The 24,175-nt window shown below is 41.5% G+C and overlaps 2 protein-coding genes across 7 annotated transcripts in view; one reads left to right on the forward strand and one right to left on the reverse strand.

Annotated features, from left to right (window-relative positions):
• Nucleotides 1–444: 444 nt before the first annotated feature.
• hdx (highly divergent homeobox) lies at nucleotides 445–8,022 on the reverse strand. Of its 2 annotated transcripts, none has more exons than XM_023272286.3 (11): nucleotides 7,869–8,022; nucleotides 5,837–5,999; nucleotides 5,320–5,466; nucleotides 3,882–5,069; nucleotides 3,748–3,804; nucleotides 3,427–3,573; nucleotides 2,468–2,666; nucleotides 2,301–2,380; nucleotides 1,302–1,403; nucleotides 1,050–1,172; nucleotides 445–961 (listed from the first exon to the last, which is right to left on the reverse strand). In XM_023272286.3, the coding sequence occupies exons 2-11, from the start codon at nucleotides 5,900–5,902 to the stop codon at nucleotides 692–694; spliced, it is 2,379 nt and encodes a 792-aa protein (XP_023128054.1). In that variant the 5' UTR covers nucleotides 5,903–5,999; nucleotides 7,869–8,022; the 3' UTR covers nucleotides 445–691. The 2 variants fall into 2 exon arrangements, with proteins under 2 accessions (XP_023128054.1, XP_054872606.1); XM_055016631.1 differs by having other exon boundaries at nucleotides 7,242–7,990.
• Nucleotides 7,265–24,175, forward strand: part of si:ch211-26b3.4 (connector enhancer of kinase suppressor of ras 2) — a 79,415-nt gene continuing 62,504 nt past the window's right edge. Inside the window, exons 1-2 of one of the 5 annotated variants that reach the window (XM_055016627.1) lie at nucleotides 7,265–7,344; nucleotides 11,042–11,242. In XM_055016627.1, the coding sequence (XP_054872602.1) occupies nucleotides 11,179–11,242 (64 nt within the window). In that variant the 5' untranslated portion in view covers nucleotides 7,265–7,344; nucleotides 11,042–11,178. Of the gene's footprint in view, nucleotides 7,345–10,760; nucleotides 11,243–24,175 lie in introns of those variants that run through there. The other 4 variants (XM_055016626.1, XM_055016628.1, XM_055016629.1 and 1 more) reach the window with 4 other exon arrangements.

Consider the following 24,175-nt stretch of genomic DNA (forward strand, 5'->3'; position numbering starts at 1 on the left):
AGAGCAACAAACAAGCCATAAATCTGAGCTCCTCAACTTCAGGGTGCAAGTTGAATGTTTTAAAGCCACTGTTTCGTAAGCCTGCCCATCCCTAGTTCAAGTGGAAATAAGAGGCTTAAAGCTCATCCACTTTCTCTGCAGCTCTGTCTCCCACCCACAAGCACTAAGTCTTTGTGTGGTGAGATACTGGATATATACACTGAGCAACTACATTTGTTTAAGGATACATCGTCTAAACTATTGTTTATAGATATTCATTTATACGTAGATTTGTCCATGATCAGACTTTGTGTACATCATTAATGGAAACATCTGTGCTCCAGTAGCAGCGTTCTTGACTGGAACATATAAATGAAACTTATATTTTTACATTTTTGCTGTGGTTTCCTGGTATATCATAAGCATATATGAATCCATAATCTTAGAAAAAGACATAGAGACAGATAAGTTAGAGGTCTTTATTGTTCTCTCTGGAGTGAACCAGAGCAAGGCGAATGATATGCAGTAAAAAAAGGCATCTGTCAGCCCAACAGTCGTAGTGAAGCATCAATCCACAGGCACTGGGCGCGGAGTACGAGTTTACCAGAGTGTTTGTGTAAATGTTAAAATCAAACAGTCTCTCTTGTGTGGAAGTGTGAAAACGTATCTGTATGAGCTTGTGTGTGTGTGCGAGGTGATGTAAATGAGACAGTCACTCTTGTTCAGTAGCTGCTTCCAGCAGTTGATCCTCTGATGCAGAGGGCTCTGTAACTTCAGTTATTGTATCGTCTTCGTTTATGGTGACCAGCGGGACTTCTTCGTTTGCTTGGCTGTGCAGAGGATCGATGCCCCTCGCACCGGCTGTCTGGGGGAAATCGTGGATGGGGGATGCATCTACTGACTCAGCAGCAGCCTCGGCTCCTCTGTCCACTGCCATGTCCCAGTCCTGGTCTGAAGGCTGAGGTAGACTGGCCATGAGTTCCTAAACACACACAGTACATTTCAGTTTAGAATTTTACGCTCTCCTTCCACTTAAAGCTGATAGGCAAATGGATTGACTGTTATTATACCTGCTGTCTCTCCAGGTCATTATCCCTCACAGCGTAGAGCAGGCTCTTCGTGAAGCTGACTAGCTCCTCGTATTTTTGTTTTTGGTTCTCTAGCTCGTTCTCTAAGAACTGCACTTCCTCATGCTGAAACACAAGGGCAAAAAGTTACTTCACAGCTTGAGGTGGAGACTGTTAACACACTGATTTTTTATCCTCACAATGTACACGGCAGTGCAAACACTGGTCGATCTCTCATAGTGTGTATGTTTTTACCTTGAATTCTAGCAGGTTCTGCATTTGCTCGAGGTCCGAAGCTACTAAATCACCATCTTCGTCATCATCAGCTTCTTCATCCTCATCAATTACTTCGATTTTCTATTAAGAACACAGAGATCATATAAATTATGACGTCATGTAAAGAAACTGTCAGATGTACATACAAGTCTTGTCTGTTCAGGATTTTATTCCTTTCATTCGATGTACTTTTGGGTCAAAAGCTTATTTATTTCCTCAAAGAAATAAACCATATTCTTGCATTTATAACCCCCCAAAACCTATAACTTCAACAATACAGTGATAAACAAAGTGCTTTCAGACAAAGCCAATAATAAACTCTTGGTGCGAGAAGGCACTGTCATGTTTGGCAATATATAATTGGCCAGGAACTGGCAATCATAATGCCGTTGGACATTTATTTATTTGGAAATATTAGGATAGAGTGGATGGAGAAAAGCACATTAAATGTATATTGTTTGTACAGTACACCTCTACACAAGATTTAAAATACTTAATATATTACATGAAAGTGAAGGACATGAAATATTTGTTACGGCTAACTGTAACTGTAAATTAGGATGCAGAAAGGTTCAAATGAATACAATCTTTCAAGTGTTTCTAAGTATGTGCTGAGCAAAAAAAAATATTGCACTTCTTACAACAGTGGTCTGATAAAACATGCTTGTCTGGAGAGGAAGTTTATTTGTGAATAGTTGCCATTGGATTTGATACACTGCTGTAGGCATCCTAGGTACTAATTAAAACATTCTCAAGATGAAATAACTATAAAAACAGCAGTAGGTCCACTATGATATGTTGAAATGTCTTTCTAAGGGGTCTATTACAAATGTAAAGTACTAGAATGCAGCATGAAGCTCTGAGCTTTGATTTGATTGAATTAAATTCTAGTCTGAAAACAATCCCAAGCGGTGTCCATTCCTAAGTAGCTAAATTTAATGAGGCATTACTGTAATATGAGAAAAAGAGTGAAAGTACCACATTGTTGGCCAGCGGAGCAGCAGCGGACACATCAGTTCCATCCTCTCCATCTCTGTGTTGTGAATCGATGGTGCCATCTAGATTTGAGAACAGTGCATGAATGGTGAGATGCACATTTAGCACAGAGGTACGTGTTCATATGTATTCAGTATCAGCAGACTCACCCTCAGAGAGGCACACAGATCCCCCATCATTTAAGTCATCTCCGAGTTCAGGAGTACTTAGCGGCTCGCCGTCTGGGCTGAGGGCCACCGGAGATTCGTTTCCCGGGGATGAGGTTGAGAATACAGCAGGCCCGCCTTTAGGAGGAGGGATTTCAATACCCATCAGACGGTACTTCCTCCGCCTGTTACTGATCCACGTCTGCCAATCAGAAGACACGAGAGAAAGTGTCAAAGATGATAATAAAAACATACTCAAGTAAAATTCTAGAATATTGATTTGTCTTTTGGAAACAAATGTGCTGAATGTCAAGGTGAATGACAGTGAAAGGTTTTGATCACATTAAGTTTCCTTGCCCAGTTTCTGAGGACAATTTTGCACTGTAATTGTGTTCCCTTGCATGCAAAAGTTTTGCTCTTTTAAAGAACACAATACTTCTTTGATCAGTGTCAGAAAAATACTCCACACCAAGGATGTGGAAAGAAGCAAAAGTTATAAACAGATGGAGGACTACACACTCACACTGCAGAGGCTGTTTAGCATTGATCTGAAGCTAACTTAGTGTACTATCTCTGTAGGCAAACATTTTTCTTGCTTGCAATAAATATCCTTGTAAGTGAGATGGCAGAGGGTCATGAGTGTGAGCCAGAACTGAGGGACTATATTTAGTCCATCAGCATTCCTACGGTGGCCCTGATACATAACTGCATGACTTTTACACAACTTTGCGTAAGTTATAAAACTTCAATGACCTAGAAAAGTTGTTTTTCTATTTTCTCATAGCCCCAAGAGTCCACAAACAGTGTTGCTTTCACAAAACGGCAAAAAAAGTGGCCCGACAATGCAATGCTCTGAGCTTTCTCTCATCATTCCATTAGTTTCTGCAGCTGTTCAATACCAGAAGGGAGTCCCTACTTGTGTTGATACGTTTTTAAACCTGAAACTTTATGTGGCTGGTTACCTTGACTATTTCAGTGTCTACATTGAGTTGGTTTGCTGCAGCAGTGATCTTCTCCCTGCACACCGAGCCCAGGCTGGTCATGCCTCGGTCCCAGTAGCGCTTCAGCTGGATGAGATCTCCATCACTAAACTGGGTCCGATCCTGCAGCTGAAAACAAGAACCTCTGTCTGACTACATAGCATGCACACTAATCACAGGCACACTTACGAGTCATAGGATTTACCACATCTCTAGCGTTATTATGCATTTAGGTACTTCTGATTGTTTTGTAATGTTCAAAATTTTCACACTGTTGTGCTGGTATTGAAAAGAAGTACTTACTGTTCTCTTTCTGGAGTTACTGATAACCCATGGGGCAGCAGACACACCAACTGAAGTCTGCACACAACACACAAATGTTAAATCTTTCAGATCATCTTAAGGACCGATGGTGCAGACAAAAGAACATCTCCTACCTGTGAGCTGGAGTCCCCTGTAAGTGAGGTCTGTGCTGTGAGGGAGTAGCTGCCCTGAAGAGCTGTGTTGCTGTGAAGAAATGCAGGTCTGGAGCTAGTCATAGGAGGTGTGTGGTTTCCTCCGATGACGCGCACTTCAGCCCTAGTCGGGCTGGGTGAGGTCTGCTCCTTGTGGATAAGTGTTTGAGCGGCCATATTTGCCAACTCCTCTTCCCTTTGCCACTCGTCTTCCTCATCACCAGTTTCCATGGCAATAGAGAAGTTATGGAAGGTGTCCAGAGGGTGAGGTGCCGGCCGACGGGTCTCCTGGCTTTTCCGAGTGGGTGCTTGTGCAGGTCTAAGTCGGTCCCCTTCACCCCTTTCTGACAAGGTGAAGACCTGCTGAATACGAGGTGTCCGTTCAGAGGAGGTGCCAGAGCTTTGGACTATGGGAGACACCCGAGTCTTCTGTGGAGCCGGAGGCTGAGGTTGGGGGTTGGAGTGAGGTCTGGGCTGGAGCTGAGCTTGGGACTGTGAGGAAGAGGACCAAGGGCGAGTTTGCGCTGTGCCGTACTGTCTAGTCCAGCTGTGAGGTACCACCCCTGCTCCTACACTTATCCCTCCCTCCCCAAGGGGTAAAGTGCCCTTCCTGACTGCAGTGTAGACTAAAGGCCCTGAGGCAGATGTGAGGGATGGGAGATTCTGAGAGAGTGACACTAGCTTGGAGTGGATGGGTGAGGAGGTGGAGCTGTTCCTGCTCTGCAGCACCTGGTTGATCAGGGATGAGGATGTGTGTGCAGAGAGCTCAGAGTCTGACTGCGATGGAGGGGCTGTGGGTCGTGGTCGGGAGCGAGGGACAGAGTTCAGAGAGTAGATCCCAGTCAGTATTACATCGTTATTGTTGTTGTTATTGTTGCTTCCACTGCTGAGGGGAGAGGAAGACGAAGGGGATGAAGATGTTGAGGAGAAAGACGGGAAGGATGAAGATGGAGGAAGAAGGTGCACGCGATTCTGGATGCTCCGTGCTGCAGCTAGATCAGCAGGAAGCAGCGCCCCTGCCGCTAGGCTGTGATTGGACAGAGCACCTCCAGCTAATGTGTGATTTGAGAGGAGCCCCGCAGCTAGTCCGTGGCTAGATAAGGAATGAGACATGCCTCCATTCTGGTCAACTTTGGAGGCGAGCTTACGTCTTTTGTTGCCAACCCATGTCTGCCGGGAAAAAGTAATCAGCTCATTAACACCACTTAGAAAAAACATTCTGCAAAACATTACAGGAACTAATTCAGCCAAGTGAGGATAATAATTCATGACTCGGATGAAGAACTCAATTACTTGCTACATCATTACATGAGTACTTATATTAAAAAAAACACACACACATACACAACACAAATCATAGCCAAGTCTTCTGGCAACAATTGCTCATTCACACACACACAAACACATTTTATGGACCTACCCGGACAACACTGAAGTCCAGTTTGGCCTCCTGAGCACACTGCAGTATTAACTGGAAGCAAGCCTTGCTTTGATTGGTCATCCCATTATCATAGTAACGTTCTAGGATCCTCTGCTGTTCAGCTGTGAACACTGAGCGCAGGTTCATCTGAGAGGCAATCACAAAGATAAAGAACCCTCAAAAAGTTAGATAAGAATTCAGTGCTATTTAGAGTTCACTGACAGATCTTAGTTGATGATTAGGTTTAAGAGAAATACTTTAGCCTTCAGCTTATCATTTTGACGCTTGTGCAATTTCCGTTCGTCTCCTCAGCTTAGACACAGCAAAAAGATGCATTTAGAGACAAATTTAATTAAAAACTGTGTGTTTTCACTATAAATTTTAATTTATCAAATGCTTAAACTATTACATATTTTTATTTCCCAGAAACATCACAGTCCTCAGATCCCAACTTGTTATAATTCATGCCATGTAGTTTTCTCTAGCTTGAAGTATAACATAATTCTGATATACTCACAGTCTGCAGGCCACGTCTTTGTGGCCACGCATCCATTCTGCTACTGGAGGGGAACGGGGCAGCCATGCAGATCACAGCAAAACCTCCATATTTTCTAGGTTAGCACTATTTTGGTCGTACTCATCTTGTCTCAGTGTACCTGGCACACCTTCGAGTAATGTGGCTGAGAAGAAAGCAAAGCAGTCAACATAAATGATGAGTTAAAAGAGCATGACAAAAATAATTACAACCCTTCACTCAAGAATCAAAATGAGAAGTGCAGAAATGTGTTTCATCATGTTGCAGATAACTAGTCAGCATTCTGTCATTTAACCCTAATGGATCCCTGAATATACTCTTTATCACATACCTGTGCACTTTGGTGCTGTGATTTGTACTGAAATCCAACCACTGCACCTACAAATCCTGCATCTTTAACCCTAAATCTCTGTATACAATACTGTGTATTGCATATTTGTTAATATTTTCATTCCAGCAACGTTGCTCTCCGCTTCATTGCACTTTCATCTATCTACCTCATGTAAATTAAGCGTCAATAATCCTGCATTTATTCTTAATAACTGGATTTATTCCTGTATCATCACAATCTGCACAGTGTGCACCAAAGTTCAGATTCACTTTTGAACATGATTTAACACATTTATAAATGTACACAGTGGGAAACACTTATTCTCAGTTTGAATTCAGTTTAAATGCATGTGTGCATATTTGTGGAAGCAAAGAAATAATCAAAATCAAATCCCTTGCTATCCCTGTTAAGCTGAAAATTTTTACAATATGCTACCACGATATAAGCTACTACAAAGCCACTAAGCAACATAAATGACCCTATCAGACATGCTAACATGTTGTCTTTAGCAAAACATTTAACTCAGTACTCCTCCATAAACCCAGAAGTTAAAATTTCACATTTTAATTACAGTTTACTTTACTACAGTTTACGACTTTTTGGCAAACACAAAGCATGATAGTGTTGGCTGCCACACGCCAGCGATGTCAACTGTGCAATAAAACCAATAATCCTGCTCCTATTTAATATTATTGGTTCTATTCTTACAATGTACTTTTTGGGAACTTTTTTAATACCAGCATTTTTGGCACCTTATTAGTACAATTTGTACGTTAATTGCTTGTTCTTTTCTACATTGTTTTCTTTATCTTGAATCTAACGTGCGAGCTACTGGATACTTTGCATTTCCCTAAAGGAATGAATAAAGTGTCTATCGATCTGTTGCAGGACACTATATTCTAACATGCTTTCTAACTGATACCTAAAGCAATAGTTCCTCACGAATATATACATATGTTTAACGCAGCTAGCTTATATTTTTTAATGCGCCACACAAATAGAAACGGTAATGAATAGGGTCCTGCGCTGTAAACAGATGAAAGTTTCGCTGCAAACCTCTTCTGTGTACAAAGGAAGGAGGAAAAAGGGCAGCAGCGGCGGGCAGGACGGTTAAAGTGAAAACACCTGGAGCTGCAGAGAAGCTGAAAAGCAGCGCTGGGTGAGTTGGAAGTGTAGTTGCTGGAGGTTTTGATAAACACAGTCACATACGGGAATGTAGTGCGACCAATAAGCAAGCAGCAGGTTTATTTTGGCAGGCTGACTGCGCATGGCTACAGTCAATATGGAAACATTACGGGGAGAATTAGCGAGCAAATTGTGGGCACGTCACATTAGTACGGCACCGAGGCGACAGCCAGCGGACTCACAAACACAATTACCACACGGGAAGCGCAAGACACAACTTCACGACTGAGTGCCGGACGGTAAACAACACCGGGGGACGACACAACGGCCGTGCAGCGTTAGCCTGCAGGCCCGAGCGGCCATGTCTGAGCCAACCAGCGTTAGCTAGCATTAGCATAGCTTTCCCAATGGATAGCCGCGGCTAAACTTTTCCTTCAAATCCGTGATTTCCCGACCCCGGCGGGACCATTCGCACTGACCCGGGCTTCGAGCGGACACCGGCAGGTAAAACGCTCCCGGAGAACCCGAAGCCAAAAGTGAAATCACCTCCCTACGTACCATGTTTGATGTCAAAATCACACGAACGTTCAAATTCAGCAGATTTCTTCAGCAGTCCCCTTTTGCTAGACAATGAAATCAGAACGTCCGATCATCAATTCTAATCATGATTGTGACGTGTGCGCAGACAGGAGCCAATGGGAGGCCGAGATCATCGCAGTGACATTGGGAGAGGGCTGAAAACTGAGCGCCGTGGTCCCGCCCACCGGTGACTTTGTTCAGCGGGCTGCTGGGGGAGGAGGAGGTCATAGACATGGAAGCAGTTTAATTTTGGGTGGGAAATGGCCCGTTTCCTCCTCGGCTCAACGTGTCAGAGTCTCGGTTCAGGTGGTGTTACTTCAGATTCCTGCATTACAGCCGGAAATACTTCACTACAGGTCACAAAAAACTATATTGTGACTACAAATGTGGTAACCCTTCAGTAGCTGTTAGACCTCACATTGCCAAACCATTTAAACAATGTACTTTAAAAGAAAAAAATATAAATAAACTCTGAGATATTTGAAGTACATATTAATATTCCTATATCCCCATTGTGGTATAATTGTAGTGGTACATACACAGAGTAAAGTGTAATACAACAGTGAGGTATAATTAGCATATACAAGAACAGACCAAACAATACTTTAGTGCAAAAATACAAACAAAAAAACAAACAAAAACAAATCATCTTAATAGTTAATATTGATTGATTGATTGATTGATTTGAATAACAAGTGTCCAACACAGGGCCCCATTCATTAATGCTTCAATTTGTATAAAATATAAGCTAACTGCTCAAATATATTGACAACACAGTGTCACTGTTTATTTAGGTTTAAATTAGAAAGCATAAATAAATAAAACATGAATATTAAAAATGATTTTCACATTCTATCTATATGCTAATTACACATCTTTGTTGTATTACATTGTACCACAATTATACCACATTTTAAAACATATATATATATATATATGTTTTTAAAAGCATATAAATTTGTTTCATGTCTATTTTGTATTTCATCTTGAATTTATTTTGGAATAATTTTTTTGTTTTTATTTTGGAAGCCTGAATTTCCCTCTGGATCTATAAAGTGTCTGTCTCTGTCATGTACATTTAGGTATGCATTGTGCTGTATTTTTTATGATCATTAATATACAAGAAATATAATTTTAAGTTTAATTATTTTTCATTTTTATGCTAAAACATCTGGAATAATGTTTAAATGTTTCACATTAGGATGGATCTGTGGCACCTTTTGCACAATTCATAAGAATCAACTTTATTGGCCAAGGAAGTACAGTTTTTATTCTTCGTTCCTACAGTATTTTCATCAAACATCACACATGCATTTAAACAAGGGCAATGCAGTATAAAAAAAGAGAATAACTGTTTAGCTGCTGTTCACAATTATGTGCAAAAGAGCATTAAAGTGAGCCTAAAGTTTAGTGCAAACTGCATATTCTGATGATACAGGAATAAATACAGTTATTAGCAATAAATGCAGGATTATTGAGACATTATTTGCATCAGGTAGATGGATGATCTAATCAAAATATGAACAAACTTGCAATATACAATATATACAGAGGTTTGGGGTTAGGATTTGGAGATGCAGTGGTTGGCTGTCAGTACCAGATGGTATTTTTATGTGTTTTCATGTGTCTTTTGTAAATTCATAACAATTTCATTACTGGTCTTTTATATTTTGATGTTCCTGTGAAACACTTTGCAGCTTGGATTTTGAAAAAGGCTCTATCAATAAAGATGATGATGATGATGATAATTATTATTATTGTTAAGTCTGTAGACAAACAGAAAGAGGCGGAGACAAGCAGCATTTATGAATAATTTGTAGCATGTTGAATTAGTTGATTTAATGACTTGTTTTATTCTTCTGTCCTTGTAAAGCACTTTATAACTTGTATTTTTAAAAGTGCATAGATAATAATAATAATTACTGTAGCTTAATAGCTTACCTGTATTTTTGCAGCAGTACGGTTCAAATTCATTCTGCATTTGTGAGACAGACAGAGAGAGACAGAGGCTGAGAGCATGTATGAAGAATGTGGCGACTACAATCCAAACAGTTTGGCAAATGGACCCATAAATGATTTCCTCTGATCCAGGATGAAACAAACATTGACCCTTGGTGGGTTACGTTGCCAGAATCATAAACACAATCACTAATTGCTGCTGGTTTTCATTTATATGACCCCTTAAGTCATGATTGTTGTTATCTGCTGGAAGGTTCACACTGGAGCTTCATATAATCCTGCACTTTGGAACAAATGAGTTTTGGACTATTAGTTGTTGTTGAACACTGTAAGAGCAATAAAGAGTTTCAGTTATGTATGATCACTGCGTGTGCGTGTGAGCGCGCGCGCGCGTGCGAGGGGTGGTTGCTGCTTTAATCCATGACGTCACCTGTGTCCCAGGTGCGCAGCAGGGGGCGCTGTTCCTCTCAGCTGGGCCTCCGTGCACCGATCAGCAAGCAGCAGCAGCAGCAGCGTCCTGACAGCTGATGCTGATTTGCTCATCCATAGATGGTGAACTTAAAAAAAAACAGCTCACACTTTACCGTGTGATATGGCCCAAGCTTCCCCGCTGCTGACATTTTCATGCAAATGACAAAAGATGACACAAAATAACTACTTATGCAAAGCTGCTTTTATACACCCTGCTGCAATTTATTTATTATTGATTGGCTGTGGTGTTGTTGCTACACAGCTCCTACTGTATACATCCATTAAAGGGTTGTTAAGTTATTTGCATAAACTCTCTCTCTCTGTGTGTGAGACAGGAGGGGGGAGACAGAGACAGAGAGAGAGAGAGAGAGAGAGAGAGATATCCTCCCCTATATGGTGTGCGTTGCACCATTCCCTGGTCTGTATTATGAGTGGTGGCCCTGGTGATGCTGCAGCGAGGCGGGCGGGAGGAAAAAACGAGAGAGGAGGGGAGGGGTCGCTCCATCCCCTCGCGCCCACCGAATCCATTTCTCACAGCGCGCGGGGCTGCTGGCGGGAAGGCACGAGCAAGAGAGAGACAGAGAGAGAGAGCGAGAGAGAGAGTGCGTGTCTGTGTGTGCGCGTGGATTGCACCACCGCATCCCCGTTCACCGCTTTTTTTTCTGCAGGCGGCCATGCTCTGATGGAGAGAATAAACCTGACAACCTTCTCTTCTCCCCCAGATTTAGCCGCCGTGTAACCCCCCACCCTCGGCCCTCCACCCCAAAGTCGTCGTCGTTCCAGATGTGACTGACAGGTCGTTTTATGTCGCCCGCGTCGAGTACTGCCGTGCCGTTCACCTCGGAGAGACTGTGACACCATGGCTTTGGTTATGGAACCTATAAGTAAATGGACACCAAAGCAAGTGCTGGACTGGATGAAAGGTAACGGATTCCCTGTCGTTGCATGTGTAATGCTCATGCTGCTGCTGCTGCTTGTGGTGAGAATGATGATGATGATTGTGGTGCTGATGCTGAGGAGGGCCACACTCCACTCGTGTGCATGTGTGTTCTCCTCATCCACACCTGCAGGGGCTGACGTGGGGGTGCTAAAGTATAGGGGACTTTTTTTTTTTTTGAGCCGGTTGCAGGGGTATGGATGCATTCTGTCATTCGGACCTACAGTCTGTAACTGCTGCTGTTGCTGCTCATCAATGAATGTGGAATCATCTCCACTCACTGGCACATGCCCTCCAGCCTCCCCACATATCACCCACTTGTGCCAACGTGCGTGTCCGTGCGTGTGATTAATGTAGTTAGCTGCATGCACCCCTCACTACACCCCCCCACATCCATTCATCCATCCATCCATCCATCCATCCATCCATCCATCCATCCATCCATCCTTCCTCCCTTCCTTCCATCCGTCTGTCCCTCCGTCCGTCCACCCCTCCGTGATGCCAGCCGTACAGTCAGTTTCAGCACCGTGGACAGCGCAACGCCGCCTGCCTTATAAGGCAAACGCAGCGATCACACTCGCTTTTTTCCTCCTTGTGCTGCTGCTGCCTCTGCTGCTGCTCGCTTTGCTGGCACAAGAAACGTCCCTTTAAAAGAGACAGTATGAATGAGTAATCACTAATCGTGCGTGCGTGCCTGTGTGTGTGTGTGTGTGTGTGTGTGTGTGTGTGTGTGTGTGTGTGTGTGTGTGTGTGTGTGTGTGTGTGTGTGTGTGCGCGTGTGTGTGTGCGTGTGTGTGTGTGTGTGTGTGTGTGTGTGTGTGTAAGTAAATATGTGTGTGTGGTAGGTGCTCACACACACTCTTGGCCATCTTCCAGAGCTGTGAGAGAAACTGTGGTAGGCCTAGTGACAGACAATAGAAATGGGTAGGGAGGGTGTCCGCAATCCCTTTGCTTAGGAGGATGACTTAATCACTACTTGTTTGATGACTCAGACTAATACTGAAGTGTAATAGATCGCCTACTTGTCATTGTGTGTCTGCATTGTTAGCACATTAACCTTTATACCTTGCCTTGGATCTCCATCTTCCTGCATGTGTTTCAGGGCCTTTTCATTACAGTGATCTATTTGATTAGAAGTCACGGTTCTTTACAAACCTGCATGCTGCAAAAAGAGGAATTATTCAGGATGCGTTACATTGAGTGATTGCAATGACGTTTCAGATTTGAGAATTGCTCGTGGAGTTGCAGCTTCATCCTGTGATCTGTCAAGTGTTCACCATTTATTAAGAGAGGCTGAGCTGAAATCTGATTGGGGGATTACAACATGGAAAACGGTTCTGTTTCTTTGACACCACACAGAGAAGTATTTGTGCTCAGGATAGTCAGACAGCAGTGATCATTTCTTTTACCGCTTTATTTTAGGACACGACTGAAACCTGTTTCCAAATGTGGAGTTAATTCTGCTTTCCTGGGCTTTGAAACATGCAGTGAAGTCATGAACCAGTCAGTGCCAAAAACACTATGTACTATCCAGCATGTGGAAGTTATGTGTACTTCATCCAAGTTAAACAAGTGATCCTCTTGCAGGAAACGAAGTTGGATCAGTCAGAAAAGCTGTGCATGAAGCCTGGAAAGGAAAGATATTGTAATAAGTGCTGGTTTTGCAATTTATTATTTGTCTGTTTTAGCTCTGAAATTGTAATAATTTTGAAATCATCAAAATGAATAACAGTTTCATTTTAAAGCTAATGGTGGAAAATAGCAAATGGAAATGTTAGTGAAGTAACATGTTTTAAACCCAGCAACTGAATATGGGAATAAGAATGTGCAAGTTTCAGGAAATCTACAGACACTTAAACAACCACTGAGGTTTATCACAATAAAAAATGTCCACAGTTGCACCAAACTCTTAAGGAACAGCGTTTAATCTTGCTGCTGCTACCTTCTATAAAACAGTGTACCCCTGGCCTCTTTCACAATAAGAGCTTGGTGCTCAGAGATTCATTTTCACAGACGTTCGCCAGCATCTCGCAGTGTTGTCCCTGCTCTTGTGGAGCTCCCTCCTTCTTTTTCCTGCGGGGCTTCAAACATGGACCCTCAGTGGCAGGCTTATGCTCAGATCTTATTTTCTTATGAATACAGTAAAAGGCGAAAGGCTAGCATTAATCTGTCCGCTTACACAGGCTTCTCTTTGGCCTCTTTGCTAGAAGCGCTTCATCTCTCTCTCTCACTGATCCAAGTAGTCTTGTACCATTTTTTTTGCAGAAAAGTGACACTAAGACCCTCTTTAGGAGGAAATTCTCTTGCTTACCATAAGAAAGCAGATAAAAGGCACTTGGGTGCTGACAGAAAACATTTGTCCTCACCTACATGTGTTAGCTAAATTATTAACATTCTGTATCTGTTGGGGGTTAAACTGGCCACTGTGGACATTATTTTGTGATAGAAATGCAGTATCTTTTTATCGATGCACAGTGTAGCACAGTATCAACACCTTTAGCTTAGGTGCACTGAAATAATAGAATTGTTGGACTAAGTTAAATAAATTGCTTAGCCTGGTTACATACAATTGAATTTGATGTGTCCAAATTAAGTTAAAAAGTTATATAATGCCATCAGTTTCAGCTAGATGTACTTAAATCATTAGATTTCCCTCGAGTGAGGAGTTTACAGGCCTACAATGTAATTTTAAAGAAAAGTCAACTTGAAGATTTCAGTTTTTCAAACTATTTACTCAAACAGAAAACGTAAAACATGATTTTGTCATTAAATTTAATGTTTGATCTTTAATTATACTGGAGGAAAATGGCAGTTGTTGGATGCACAATGCTAAAGAAGTTAAAAACCCACTGTTCGTGCTTGCGCTGAAATCAGAATTCCAATTTAAAGGGACGAAGTGCAAAATTTCAAGTTGATGGAATTCACAAAAGTAAACTGCCTTTACCATAGCAGAAGGATAAATGAGATTTATTCAAAATAATGTTTTACAGTGTGATTGCTATTAACATGATTTTTTTAATAGCATTTTGTGAGGGTGAGTGTGAAGCAACAAAAACCTATCTTGGGAATGAGCCACTGGATACTGCACCAACCACCAAGCAATGGAGGTGAAATTTAGTCAAAGAAGTTCTAAAACTCTCAAAAATTTTATCTATAATACATGAAGGAAACAAATATTTGCATAATTTTGCTCACTTAACTTCAGGTCTGTTTAAATTAAATAAAAATTATTCAAACTAGATCAAATTAAATTTTATATGTAAAATATGATGATTCAAAATAGCCAGTAGCTGAATTTATGCTCTTTTGTGAGATCGTCAGCTTGCACTAATATAAGACAGATTGAATTACAAAGACACCCAGCTTTTGGACACTTATGAGAGGATTTATGACAGAACTTTTTAGGAAGCAACTCTTCACCAGTGCAACAGAAAAACAGCAAAATCTTGTGTCTTGTGGTCAGAAGCTCTTTGTCCTCGACAGCCCATTCCTGTCATATGAAGGAATACCGGCCAGAGAGACGTGATACTCTGCAGTCCTATCGAGAAAACCTGACACAGCTAGCTACCAGGCAGAGCAGACTATACTGTATCTCCCACTGCTGTGGAGAGGACTGCTCCAGCAGCAGAACACTGGGGAGGCTCACAGAAAGATGACTCATCAGCATTTGTTTTGATTTGAACACCCACACCGGAGGAGTTTCCTCTATGTGTGTGTGTGAGGGTATGCATCTGCCGAGGTGTGTGCAGACGCAATTGATGTGTTAAGTGTGGTGCGTACACGGATCTGTGCTTTAACATGTGAGGCAACAAAGAAAAATGGACTTCCCTTTCTGCTCTCAGTGCTGTGCGTACCTCATAAGATCACCCTGTGCTTTCAGGCGCACAGTATCGGCAGCCTGCTGATGCATACATTGACAGGAAAATGAATAAGGCAGTTCACTTTTCCTGCAGTAATCTCTCCATCCCTCTCTGTGCGGTAATGTATTGGAACAATCTAAAAATAATGGTGAGGTGTCACATTTCTGTCAGTGCAGGGGAACTGTGAATGACTTAGAGCCTGTGCATATTCACAGGTAGCTCAGCTAACATTCCAACATATATGAGTGATATCATATGAACCAACACACGGGATGGAAATACTTTAATTCTCTGCTGTTGGGTTGTCTGAGCCTCCTGGGGAGTCGGGGGCCATGTTTACCGTTATTCCATACTGCGTCCTCTGATTTAGACTCCTACTGACATGGTGAGGAAGCCAGCGTTGGAAAACACACTTCTCCTGCCTCTGACTGTGTGCTTGTTGTAGTTTCAGTTGCATTAAAGATTAAAGAATGCGCCTTATTATGGGGAAGCACACACATATACACACACAGGCAGAGAGGAAACTCCTCCTGTCCTCCATTTTTTTCTCCTCTGCTATACACTAAAGAAATGCCGAGATGCAAGCGCTGCCTGTGGATGCACATGCTTACGTGCAGTCAGAAGAATGCACATGCTCACTGAAATTTATACTATCTATGCATGTATGCACGCTGACACACATGCACAGACACACAAAACTCTGGAGCAGCAGCTTTAAGTGGGGCATCGGTAGTCATGGAAACCAGATCTGATCGTGTCGGAGTCACAGCACATGTCATAAGATTGGGAAGCAGCGACGCACACACACGGATGCCCGATGTACATGTTGACACATTCAGACACGTAGAGACACACATTGCAAATACACACACACACACACACACACACACACACACACACACACACACACACACACACACACACACACACACACACACACACACACACACACACACACACACACACACACACACACACACACACACACACACACACACACACACACACACAGCTCCTGCTTATGGCCTTAAGTGGAGAGAGAGGAGAAAGCAGGGACATGGATTCAGAAATGGGGTGGTGCAAAGCAAAATGAAAGAAAAGGCTGAGGAGCCTAAGATGGGGGAGGAAATGAGGGAGCGTGCAAGGGGAAGGGTGGGCATGACGGAGAAAGAAGGGGGAGGCGATGGCAGAGCGGTGCGGAGAATGGGAGATGCAGTGGGCATCATATCAAAGCAAGCGCTCTATCCGGCTGCTCGGACAGAGGCGCCTGTGTGAGTGTGTGTGGATGTTCACATGTGCTTCACTGGGGAGGTTTTGCACCTGTTGTTGCAGTTTTACTATCACATGTGCCACCAACAACCAAAGTTTCCCAAGCAGGGAGTGAGGACCCCAGATGAGCTGGTATGATATGCATGAAGACTGGGTCAATGGAGATGTCTTGTGTGACCAATGAAAACATCACTTTGCTCAACTAATGTGCTGTATGGTTGAGAGATGTTACAAGATCACAAACTGGCACTAAAATGAAAGCCTTTATCCTTATTATAGTAGCCATAATTGCAAATCAACTGTTTATTTTAGCTTCACTGCAGAGCTGCTTTGTCTGCAAAATAGCTCTGACCAACATCTGAGTTTTGTAAAATACTCCAGAATCATAAAAATCACTTCAATTTGTTTGGTGCATTAACAGAGTGGTAGCATCAGTCAGAATGGAAATACAGATTAAACATATTGTGGAAGAAACTGCACGCTATAGCACCAACAATGAGCTCAGTTTTAACCACAACATTCATGGGATGATACACGTACAAGTGATTCATGCAGATAATTAGCTTAGTTGTAGTACACTGACTAAACACACTGCTCACAGCAAAAGGAAAAGGAGTATTTCATGTTTAAACCTGCGATAAATGAATTCTTTATTTTTTTTATTTGCTGTTTGGAGGCAGCACAATAAGCTACAATGTTCACCAACACAACCACTCTTATTTTTGCTCTGTTTTGTTCTCCACCAACCCCCTGTCAGCTGCTAAATGCTCTGTTAAGTTCAACTAGTTGCTGACATTGTATGCCAATTGTTTGGTGGCATACGGTCACTTCATCAGCTCCAAACGGCAGCTGCCTGCTGTGACATTGTGAGACTGAGACGAGACAGTAAAAAGAAAGAAAAACCTGAGACATTTTGCAGGACTCCAGTTAGGTGATGATTTTCTGTGGGTTTATTTAATATGAGCAGCCCTTGTACATTACACGCAGCTATTGGATGCAGTGCTAATACAAAACTATTGATCAGAGCACCTTTAAGTCAACATAAGTGCATATTGATCAAATAGAAGCAATGTGGAGAAGGTCTACTCTTTTTCCTAATGAAGTGAAAGGGTTAGACTGGAGATAGTCAGAGCTTTTGACGTAAAGCTGCAGTTCATGTTAACATATTATTATAGCTCCAGTCCAACCGTAGTCACTTCCGATCCTTTCAGGCTGGTCAGATCCTCAGAGTGGAGTGCTGCTGCTGAACTCCTTGCACTTCTCTGGTTGACCCTGTTTTCCGTCTTCCCGTTCCTTCAGATTGCCTCTTGACACCTCCCTGCGAGCTGGATTTCACAGAGCAGGCTGTGGTGCTCTTGAAAGCTCATATACCGGAGAGCTAAAATGCCACGGACTTAAGAATTTGCTGTTGTGACGTGATGAATATTTCACAGTAGGAATATTTTTAGTGAGAGTTGTGTCTTTTCTTCACACTCACAGAAGCACTTACTCCGTCTGGATTCTCACAGATGGGGGCAAAGCAAATGGGACAGGAGTCTTGGCTGCTTGTCACCGCTCTTAGCCCAAGCTAAACCCTGACCCAAACATGATCTCAAAGGAGAACACTGGTTTGACTGATTTCACTTGATGTTAATGGCCAAGCAGCCAAACACACTCGGCAGTTTACTTGGTTGGAGCCATATTCAGCTCTGAGAACAGTCACTTTTTATTGTGGCCGTCAGTGAGCTTTCAGTCAGCGTGAGGAAAGCATATACAGGCTGTAGTGTGTGTGTGTTTGTGTATGTACAGCGTGTATCCTTAGCCTAGCATCAGTGCAGGGTCCTGAGGGGCAGCAACTGCTGATCCCTCACTTCTGCTCGGAGGCCTCTCTTGCTCCGGTTGCCTGGCAACCCTCGTGTTTCTGAAAGGGAGGGGTTTGTTTTTTACCCAGGAAAGAGGAAAAGATTGGAGGGAATTGCATCAAATGTGGATGAAGCTGTCAACATGACATGCTTGCTCAAAGCTTAGCACAATGGGATGCAGTGATGGTCAGGATCAAGGGATCCTGCAGTGTGTCTTATAGAGATCTCTTTTATTTACTCAACATAGATTTGTCCCTCTGTGGCAAAAAAAAAGAGAAAATCCTAGAGCGTCTGTGGCAAAGTTGAAGCATAATAACATGCTACTGAACTCCAGCATCAAACTGATGAATTTCAGGATTAAAAAAATCGTCAGACGTGAGAAAAAGTTTGTATACGATTGTAAAGACCATGGGAGGAGTTACAACCAGAAGCTTGTTGGTGGCTACCTAATGCATCTAGTTAAGGTGGAAATGACCAAAGGACATGAACAAATATTAGAATTACTGTATGTATATTTTTGACCAAGCAGATTTTATGATTTTTCTAGAAGACCAATAATAAATCTATGAAAGAATCAAAATGCAATAGTTTTTTTGTTGATAAAGACTCATTTGTTTCAGTTTTTCCATCATAGAAAACTAACAACTCTAGAAGTTATTAAAACCTCAAGACTACCATGATATACATGGTCTTCACAAGTGTATGTAAACGTTTCCTCTATATATACCCTTTATATCAAAAACAAACACAAACACTGGCTGAATGTTTTGTGTGCAGCTTCATGCTAATTAAAAAAAGAGAAGCAAGATCAGAGACACAGTCATGAAAAATTAAGTACATCCCATTGAAATTATTGACTTTTTCCAACGTATTTGAACAAGCCAACACTCGAAACAGTGCCCACAGATACAGGTGACACACTCAAACAAATGACACCTACAATTGTGGGCTTCCAGATTAGATGCCAGTGATTAGAGCCTCATTAGTGAGTGATATCCAGGGTCTCTTTGCTATTGAAGTGTGTGGTGTCTTCATGCCAAGCTCTAGAGAACCCTCTAAGGCCTACAGGGAACAAAAAGGTTGTGGATATCTGTGATTCTGGCAGGGGATTTGTAAAGATAATTAGAAATAAATAATTCCACTGTGAGGAAAATCATTTGTGAGTGCAGATTTCAAACGACTGGGGCTACTGGTGTGACCAGGACAAGGTCGTCCCAGTAAATTCAGCTGAAGAGCAGAGTGTCTGATGTAGAAAGAAGTCCAAACGTTCCATCAAGCAGCTGTTGGAGTCAAAGTGCTTCATCTATAATCAGTGTTTTAGGAACAGCCTTTACTGTCCACAAGAGACCAGGAAATATATAATCAGACCTTTTGGAATAATGCTTTCATGGACAGACAAATCAAAGGTAATTATTTGGCCACAGTAACATGTTTGGAACTGAACCTCGTGCAAACTGTGAAGCGCGGTGGTGGTGATGGTATGGCTCAGAGTTGTTTCACTGCTTTAGGGACTGGGCAGTCATTAATTCAACTCTGCATTCTGCATTATATCAAAAAAACGCTTGAAGATAATGTGAGACCATCTGTCCAACAGTTGAACCAAAAGCAGACCTTTTAAATGGATAATGAACCCTAAACACACTAACAAATCCACTAAGGAATGCCTCAAAGAGTCATAAATTGAAATGTTGTTGGGGATTTGAAATGGCAATACATGCAGGAAAACCTTCAAACATCTTAAATCTGACAGAATTGTACATGGAAGAGAGGTCAAAATTGGCAGAGACTGGTGCAAAATTATGCAAAATTACTTACAAGAAGTTATTTCTGCTAAACGGGGCACCTTCAGAGACCTGAGGTGTACTTACTTTTTCCACAGAAGAACATTTTTATTGAAAAAATTATTGAAAAAGGTACACAACTTTCATCTGTAGACACTGTTTCAAAGAGGTTTAAATGCTTGACTGCTCCATAAAACAACAACTGATTGTAGATAGAGCTTAAAGCCCCTGAAAACTTAATTTTAAATGTAGTTTTTCTCTGAACATTAAAAAACGAATGAGGAATTAAACATAATTTATAGGTGGGATTCAAATGCTATGTTAAGAGTTGCAGTTTTTAATTCTGATTTGATTCAGAATATTTTGACAACACACCTGCAGCATCAGATTTTGATTTAAATATTGCTTGATATAAATACGTGGCAACACATTTTCCCAATTGAACACAACCTGTTTACCTTACCATTTAGTGCAGGGGTGTCCAACATACAGTTCAGGGGCCAATATTGGCCTACCAGAGGGTCCAATCCGATGGGACGACTTTGCAAGGTGTTAAAGTATGGAGAAGACATCAGCTGCAAATTGTAAATTTGTAAAACCATAAATCTAAAACAATTTCTAGACCATGACAGTTTGTTTTGATTATAAAGTGAAATACTAGACTGTTCAGTTGCAGAAGCCTGAGACTAAATGTTTTTAGCCTTTGTAGATCTGTAAGTTGTAATGCAAATGTTGAAGTGATAAACTGAGGCAAAAAATGTGACTTAATTTTCTTCAGAAAGTTTAGGTTTGTTCATAATGTTTTGTAAACAGATAATTCATTAAATGTGAACATTTTCAGAATGTACTGTGTACTGTAAAAGTAGGAGTTGTGGTTATTGATCGGCTATTATTCTGTGATTCTAGTGGTCTGGCCCACTTGACATCAAATTGGGATGTATGTGGCCCCTGAACTAAAATGAGTTTGACATCCCTGAGCTAGTGAAAAAAATGAAAATACAAAATTCCTCAAGTGAAAGGAAGGACCCCATTGCTCATACAGCATTGTAAAACAGCAGGTGAATAGGTTCCTTTACAACCACTTGTAAAATATAATTCTCTTAAACTCTGCACTGTTTTGTCCATTAAAGGTTCTGGAAAAAAAAAAATCTCTCATTCATCTTAAAATAGGAGCACTGAACAAACTCCAGATCACAACATTTCACAGCAGAATTTAAGAAGTCATGAATAGTCTGAATGTCATTGGATGACACACAGCAGGCAGCAGCCTCTGATAGAGACGCTGATACAGTCAGTATCAGTGTATCAACACTGAAACCAGACTGTTGGCAGTTGACACATTTGTGTAACAAAAGGCTGCTTAAAGTGCAGAAGCATGTAAGCGATGCTCAGGCTCAGCAAATACAATTCAATATTAAGTTCCTGAAACAATATTTACAGGAGAAAACATCGGCAGCCTGTTGTTACTTGAACACAGAGGCTCCACATGCTCTGAAGGCTAGTGCTGCAAATACGGTTCAGCGATGACACAGTATCTTATTCCCTAGTCACTACATTTCCCAAGAGGAGGCCAGAATGAGCTTATGACACAGAGAGACATTTCTGACATTACTCACGCAAAATTACTTTTTGTTTATTTCACCAGCACAGAGGGTACGATCTGTTTGCTTTCGTATTACACAACACAGAAGAGTGAGGTCAGTTTTCATATTTCTTGCAGCTACTGTGAGCACTGTAAACGTCCCGATGCTGGAGTGCTTTTGGGTGGCAGAGATAGTATTTGTTTTTTGCCTGATGTAGTCACAACCGCTGCAGAAGTTGACGAATAATCTCCACAACATTTATAATACTGTTACCAGTGTGAAGAGGTGCAACACAGAGGATCCTCACCACCGTGTGTTTGTTTGTGTGCTTCTGTGAGCGCCATGTGCTATTTCCAGCAGCCATATGAACTCAGCAGATGAACCCAGATCAGCTGTTTGTCCTCTAGGGGAGGCATCCTGACTCAGCTGATTGACTGGCAGCTGTGTGTCACACTATGTGTGTGTATATATATATGTGTGTGTGTGTGTGTGTGTGTGTGTGTGTGTGTGTGTGTATGTATGTATGTATGTATGTATGTATGTATATATAAATAACAGTAATTTCTGCTGAAATTCTCTAGGGTACATTTGTTCACACTTTTTAAGGTACATGGGAAATATGTGGTTCCAAGCATCTAGGAGAACTTGCTGCAGTTATTCGAAATGAAGTGTATTTATACAGCATGTTTTACAGCAACCTGAGTTGATCAGTCCTATACATGTCATAGGTCACTAACAAAAATATATGAAAAAAGCAAGACAGGACAGGACTTATAAAATCTATTTTTGGGACTAAATGCAAAACAAAAGGCAAAACAGACTAACAACCTCTACGATTAAATTATAGAATAAAATACTAAAATTTTAGGACTATTAAGACCAACTAAAAGTCACTGAAAACATGTATATGCCTTAAGATTTTTCTTGTTGTTTTACTTGCTTCTGTGTGTTCATGTAGTCCCATAGTGACTTCATGAGGAATTTCCTATTCAAGGTGCATCACTCTTGTTTGTCTTAAATAGGGAAAACCTTTTTCCTTATTGTTTAAGCCTCCTTAAAGCTCATTTGTGTTTATCAAAGTTACATATTTAGAAGTTTGTCTCTTCTATGTTACACAAGTTGTCATATTAGAGCAATTTAGCCACATATGTTTGAACCGATACTGATGAAGAAGAAGTTGGTGGAGTTGACACTTTTGGTTTGTTACACATGAAACGCTGGAAGCCCAAATGTGTGTTTTTGAGATGATCATGAGTACATCGCAGTTTTAATATGGAAATACACACCCATGACTGCTTATTTCAGTCATGATGTTCAGATTCAGATTTAGATTTAACTTTATTTGTCCCCGAGGGGCAATTAAATAGGTACGTAGAGCAGGCAGTGCAACAATGACGTAAAAAATTTGATTAGAAAAAAAAAGAAATTCAAGATAAGTAGCATACATAAAACAAATAGGGATAAAATACACACACACACATACACACACACACACACACACACACATATATATATACACACACATAGTGTGACACACAGCTGCCAGTCAATCAGCTGAGTATATATATATATATATATATATATATATATATATATATATATATATATATATATATATATATATATATATATACATATACATATATAAATACAGGTGCAAATTGGCAATTAGGTAGATACATTACAGAATGTAAAATGGCAGAGCTCACTGTCAGTCCACACTAAAATCTGTGTGTGTGTGTGTGTGTGTGGTGTGTGTGTGTGTGTGTGTGTGTGTGTGTGTGTGTGTGTATGAGTTGAGCTGCTCTGCTCCTCTGTGTCCTGCATGCAGGGCAGCAATGCCAGCAACCAGAACGGAGCCATTCAAACATGAATCCACACGTTAAATGTTCGTATACTGCAGACAGGGTTGTGAGAGGTAGGTCAATTATATTAGAGCAGACAGTGACAGTCCTCTGCAGGCGGTTTCTGTTCTGGAGGCTGATAGAGTAAAACCAGCAGGTGATGGAAAAGGTGGTGGTGCTCTCTATGAAGGAGTGATAGAACAGTGCCTCTGGTGACGTTTTCTGATGATCTCCTGAGTGTTAGAGGAGAACTTCAGCTGACTGTCAAAGATGGTATCCAGATGATTGAACTGTGTCTTTCTAGCATAGAAAAACACCAGATTTACATAACCTAAACAGCATAAAAAAACAGATTTTCCCCAGAGGGGACTTTTGACACTGGTTGTGTGTTTAGATCAAGCAGTCAAACACCTGTGTAATGGTTTTTGCATGACAGATAAGGATCAAAAAGCCTTAAATGTATGCACACACTTGGAGAGAATCAAATGTGGAATGATTTCATCCATCCATTATCTATACACCACTTAACCCTCATTAAGGGGGCACCCAGGTAGCTGAACTGGTTGAGCAGGCGACCCATAAACAGGGGCTATATAGTTCCCGACGCATGGGTTCCATTCCAGCTAACGGCCCTTTGCTCCAGGTCTTCCCCCATTCTTCTCCCCTACTTTCCTGTCTGCCTCTCAACTTTCCCTGTCAAATAAAGCCAAAAAATGGCCAAAAAACAATCCTCATGAAGGT

The sequence above is a fragment of the Amphiprion ocellaris genome, chromosome 13 (assembly GCF_022539595.1).
Source record: "Amphiprion ocellaris isolate individual 3 ecotype Okinawa chromosome 13, ASM2253959v1, whole genome shotgun sequence".
Lineage (NCBI taxonomy): Eukaryota > Metazoa > Chordata > Actinopteri > Pomacentridae > Amphiprion > Amphiprion ocellaris.